At 37.5% G+C, this 5,759-nt stretch overlaps 1 protein-coding gene across 2 annotated transcripts; it reads left to right on the top strand.

Annotated features, from left to right (window-relative positions):
• Positions 1–2,433: 2,433 nt before the first annotated feature.
• LOC143880893 (patatin-like protein 2) lies at positions 2,434–5,759 on the top strand. Of its 2 annotated transcripts, XM_077383876.1 has the most exons (6): positions 2,434–2,702; positions 2,944–3,125; positions 3,219–3,402; positions 3,751–3,912; positions 4,040–4,342; positions 5,197–5,759. In XM_077383876.1, the coding sequence occupies exons 1-6, from the start codon at positions 2,556–2,558 to the stop codon at positions 5,440–5,442; spliced, it is 1,224 nt and encodes a 407-aa protein (XP_077239991.1). In that variant the 5' UTR covers positions 2,434–2,555; the 3' UTR covers positions 5,443–5,759. The 2 variants fall into 2 exon arrangements, with proteins under 2 accessions (XP_077239991.1, XP_077239990.1); XM_077383875.1 differs by having other exon boundaries at positions 2,944–3,402.

Below are 5,759 nucleotides of genomic sequence, written 5' to 3'. Positions count from 1 at the left end.
TTTATTTTTTTGTATAGATAAGGAAACATGTTAAGACTAAAGTCTTTCATGGATAATCACAATTAAATCATTTGGAATGACATGCTAAAAGAGAACAGTAAGAAACATTTTCAAAGACAAGTTCCATACAATGAACCGTAATAAAAACTTGCAACAAATCTTAGTATATGAAAAAAACTAGTCATACACTGACATAGGGTAGGATCACCTACCTTAAGCGCAATCTCCAAGAATTACTTTGCAAGGTCAAGATTGATGCAGGTGTAACCACTAGCTCAGTTAATACCCAAGTCTAGGGAAGGATCAACTTCTTTAAGAGATTCCGTCGAACACCCTATGTAGCATCAAATTCCAATAAGGATTTTATTCTAGAAGATATCAACTAGTAAAAATCATTTAGGCCTCGGATATGGTTCAAATATGATCACCGAAACCACTAAGCTCCATAGTTTATGATAAAAGCCAAAGGTCAGACTAAGGAATTCAACTTCCTGGACATTTTAGTACCCATAGCTCAATTGGAGACATCATAACCAATGTTGGTTCTATTATTAGAGAATAGCCATAAGGCATAGCATGATGATCTGAACCGTCCAATTCAGGCCTAGTGATGCAGAACGTGCGGCGTGGATCAAATCTTTTATTTTTAATTTCTTATTTTCGTCATTTTATTTGTGGTATTTTTTTGGGATGTCAAATCTTGTTCTTTTAGCATAATTTTGGTGTTTTTAGAAAGGTTTTTCGATTACCTATCTAAAGAGCCCAAGATTACTCTATTTGGAGTTGATTTGGCTAAGTTATAGGCAGTTTTATGATATGGTATAGTTATATTACGGGATTACTATTTAAAGAAAGTTTTAGTCATGTTTCTTCTTTTTATTTATCTTGCTTTAGTTAAAAGATTGAGAATAATAGTTAGGCAAGAATTTAGGGTTGCTATTCTTAGGTTTTGGCTTTTATATAATGTAATGGCATGAGGAAAGAAAGACAGATTTGAATAAATTTTATTTTTGGGATATCACTTGTGAAGAGAGTATTGGCTCTGTCAAGTGGGTGAAGGAGCTTCGCTCCTTTCACGTGATATTGGAGTTTTCCTCCAAACTGTGGCATGGGTTTTCATACCCCCACGAGATTATTTTAGTGCTGCGCGTGTCGATCTTTATCTTGGTGTTGCCGCTCTCACGCTCCCTGCTTCAGTTGGTATCAGAGCTCAAGGGATCTCCGACGAATGCACGACGGGATGAAGAAGTCGGTGCGCCTAACGTCGGCTTGTCTGATCTAGCCGCGGAGAACGGAGAACGAAGATTTCCAACAATGGGTGAAGTCTTTCACACAGTTAGCATTACTCGAAGCCCGCATCTATGAGACGACGGCCATGGATCTGAGAGTGCCTTCGAGAGCCCTTTTCATGGCTATGCTTCATGCAAGGGATTACAAAAATAAAAATAAATAAAAAAAATAAAGGGGGAATGAAGAATAGAAGATTGATGCGGTGCCGAAAATCAAATTTGGAGAACGATGGCCTAAACTCGAGGTCGAGTTTTCTTCAAGCGGCGGTGAATGATGCAGAACGTGCGGCGTGGAGCAAATCGTTTATTTTTAATTTCTTATTACATTCTTTTTTTATTCTCTTCTTGTACTGTAATGGGTTAGAGGTAAGTCATCTAGTCCTTTCCTTGTTAGTTGGCTTCCGAGAGCTTAGCTTTTTGGGAACCGCAATAGCCTTTGACGCTGCTTAATTAATAAAAGTCAAGTTAAGTTAGTGCAATTATCAAATAATAAAAGTCAAGTTAAATAGATGCTTATCTTCATTAATTAACAAAACTAGGGATGCATTCAAAGATTAATTTTCAAACGAATGCCTTGATTACATCGGCAAATTCTTCTCCTGGAAAACGTGGCTTTCATGGGGCCTTTGCATTTTAAATGTGAAATATCATATATTCATGTTTTATTTCTGGCCTCCTGTTTTTTTCTGGCCTAACTTTTCTTCTATTGGAAAACGTGGCTTTCATGGAGCCTTTGCTCTTTGAATGTGAATTATCTCCAAAATTTTTCCTCCAAGTCTAACTCCTTTGACACAATAAAATTTATTGACTATGACATTCGTTGACTCACGCGTTCATAGAAGAAGTGACTCAGCAACCTTTAGACATAAATTCTTAAAAGAAGTGCAGCTTGCACAATGTACCATTCATTTAACTTATTCCATTTTTGGGCCAATTCCCCCTTAGTAGTACCAAAAAATGAGATTATGGATTTACAGGTCAGCATGACAAGTTCTTTTTTATCTTTTAGCTGATAAACATTGACAACGAATATTTACAGGTCAGAAAAATATGGGAATGTGTACTATTCTCATAGAGCCTTGAGATACGTATCTATATAAACAGCAGGTTGATGCACCATTTTACACAGACCAATCTTGAGAGAGAGAGAGGGAGTAGTAAGACTCTTTTCTTGTGGTAAGAGAGAAAGAGAGAGTTCTAAGAGGTTTTTCTTGGAGAGAGAGAGAGAGAGAGAGAGAGAGAGAGAGAGAGAGAGAGAGAGAGAGAATGGGCAGCTTAGCGAATCCCCCACCGGCCGTAGAGAATCCCCCACCCGCTGTCGGGGAGATGGTGACTGTGCTTAGCATAGACGGAGGTGGTGTGAGAGGCATAATCCCTGGAACCATCCTTGCTGTCCTCGAATCCAAATTACAAGTAACTAGAAATCTATATTTCTCTTTTTTTTTTTCCGATGATCGACGATCAAAGATGATGATTTGTTCGGTCTCATTCGTATATTTTATAAAGGCTTGCTCTGTTTCATCTTTGGTTCTAAGTAGATAAACTTTAGTATATCTAGAGTAATCATCTATAGAGGTAATATAATACATTTTCCCACATCTAGATTCAAGTGATTTAAAGTTTCATTAAATGGCATGACTTGTTGTTATTATAGGAACTCGATGGACCGGACGTTCGGCTCGCCGACTACTTTGACGTGATTGCCGGAACGAGCACTGGGGGCTTGGTGACCGCCATGCTTACCGCCCCGGACAAAAACAACCGCCCGCTCTATGCAGCTAAAGACATTAATAACTTCTACTTAGAACACTGCCCCAAGATATTTCCACAGAAGGGGTGCGTTTATCACCCTCCCTTTAATTCACGTATTTGCATGTATTTATTTCTACCTTGTTTTATAAGGATTCTGATTGAAAATCTTGGGTGCAGCTTCTTGAGTTCAGCTAGAGACTTGTTGGGTGCACTCTCTGGACCTAAATATGACGGCAAGTACTTGCACTCTTTGGTTAGAGAGATTCTTGGGGAGACTAAGTTGCACCAAACCTTAGCAAATATTGTAGTTCCAGCTTTTGATATTAAGTATCTTCAGCCCGTCATCTTCTCCACCTACAAGGTACTAATATACATTCCAACCTTCATATTTCAGTGTCTGATTTTGAATTCCAATACTTTGAATATACCTTATATTTATATCTTAAATTCTCTCCCGTGTATATTCCTATGCCCCCATAGGAAGGGTCTGAAAATTCTATGATTTTGGTATTTAGGATATATAAGGTCTTGTTTGCCCACCTTTTGGGTGTCATTCACTAGAACCAATAGTCATTTCGGTGTCCCACATGGGGCCTATTTCCTCACCAGTAACAGACTCTCTCTATTGGGTATACCACAGTTGATTTTTTTTTTGGTCTCAATGCCACATATGCTCAACTCTAATGTTAGCTTGTTATATAAATTTCAGGCAAAAAATGAAGTGTCTAATGACCCGTACCTCTCCGACGTATGCATTGGTACATCGGCGGCCCCAACATATCTTCCAGCTCACTACTTCCAAACCCATGATGCCAAAGGAAATGTGAAGGATTTCAATCTAATTGATGGAGGAGTCGCTGCAAATAATCCTGTACTTAAAATCATGTTTGCTATGTTATCATGGCTTTCTTTCTTTCGACGTACAATTTTACGCCCATTTTTAAGTCATTGCAATAAAGACAATATGGAAATTTATGTATATTTTTCTGTTTATCTAGGCATTAACGGCAATATCGGAAGTAAGCAAAGAAATATTAATGAAAAACCAAGATTTCTTAGACATAAAGGCTACGGATTATGGGAAGTTGCTAGTGATATCTTTGGGGACGGGGTCAGCAAAACAGGAAGAGAAGTATAGTGCAAACATGGCGGCCAAATGGGGAGTTTTGGGATGGCTTTATAACAGTGGGGCTACTCCTTTGATTGACTCTTTCTCACAGGCAAGCGCAGACATGGTTGACATTCATAACTCTGTTCTCTTCCAAGCTCTCCACTCCGAGTGCAACTATCTTAGAATCCAGGTCTCTCTCTCTCTCTCTCTCTGACTTTTCAGCCGTTTTTTTTTCAGTCATTAAATTTAATCTAATGTGGCTCTTCTCTTGTGAAAAAGTTGGCCGCGAAATGGCTTTCCATCTAAATTGCTTAGCAATTCCCCAAAAAGTTTTATATATGCATATTATAATGCAACTATACATGTAGCTTCAAAGCTTTATTTTCAAAGTCTTTTTGAAGGGATTTGTTCGGCAATCTAGAGTAGAGAAAATACATTTTGCAGCTGACTTTTGCAGGAGAGAAAAGCCACGCAGGCTCACTTCTAGCATATTTTGTCTTATTCATTTAATTGATCTGAGGAGGGGGTTCTCCCATGCAAAACTCAGGTGTAAAATGGCTTCCACGAAATTGCCTAGCAAATTCCCTTTCTGAATAATCAAAGTTTCAAAGTTTTGAGTTTTATAAACCTTTTTTTTTTTGAAATGGCAATAATTAAATAGAGTTTTATAAACCTTTATGCCATTGTCTAAGCCATTTTGAGGCCCCTCTGTTGCACTAGAGATCGAAGAGCCACCTCATAGCTGAATTTGTCTTAGTCATTTAAGTCAAATGAAGTAGCACTCTCTTCTTAAAAAGAGGTGCTGCAAAATTGCTTTTACGAAATTGCCAAGAAAAGCCCAAGCTTTATCAAAGAAAAGCCAATAATATGTTTTCATAAAAAAATAAATTAAACGTATAAAATGAAAAAAAAAAAAAAAGCAAAATTTTGGAAATATAAGTTCTATCATTTGGGTATAGAAGACAGTCTTTTGCTCGAATGAAGCTACTTATTTTCTAATTAATGCATGCTTAATTACTAAATAGATCTTTGCGTGAATACCAGGATGACACATTGGTTGGCAATGCATCATCGGTCGATATATCCACGAAAGAGAATCTATTAAATTTGGTGGAGGTGGGCAAAAATCTTCTGCAGAAACCAGTGTCTAGAGTGAACTTGGAGACAGGCCTTTTCGAAGAAGCAGGAGGACCGATTGGAGATGGAACCAACGGAAATGCCTTGATTCGTTTCGCAAAGCTTCTATCCAACGAACGCAGGCTCAGGCAAAAGAATGTTACTCCTACCTGATTCCAACGTTCTAATGATTACATTATATGCTTAAATAAAATGTATGCGAGAAAATATATGGATCATTGAAGATCGACCATTCGTTAGTTGGTGTGATATGGTTATTGTAAGAGAATAAAATGAGATCATCATTTCATTGATTAGCATGTAGTTTAGTAAACCAGATTTGATTTGGTAGTTAGGAACTTAGGATCAGATTATATCTTTTTCAAATGTTATTATTATCTATCTCCTTGAGTGTTCTGTGTTAACTCATTAGAGCTTATTGCATGCTAATCCAAGATTATTGAGAAATTCTTTTCTTAACAACTATAGTC

This window comes from Tasmannia lanceolata, unplaced genomic scaffold (assembly GCF_043159265.1).
Source record: "Tasmannia lanceolata isolate RefF3 unplaced genomic scaffold, GAP_Taslan_0.1 ptg000007l, whole genome shotgun sequence".
Classification (NCBI taxonomy): Eukaryota; Viridiplantae; Streptophyta; class Magnoliopsida; order Canellales; family Winteraceae; genus Tasmannia; species Tasmannia lanceolata.
Note: the sequence above shows the minus strand (reverse complement) of the source record. Positions and strands in the feature narration are given on the sequence as shown.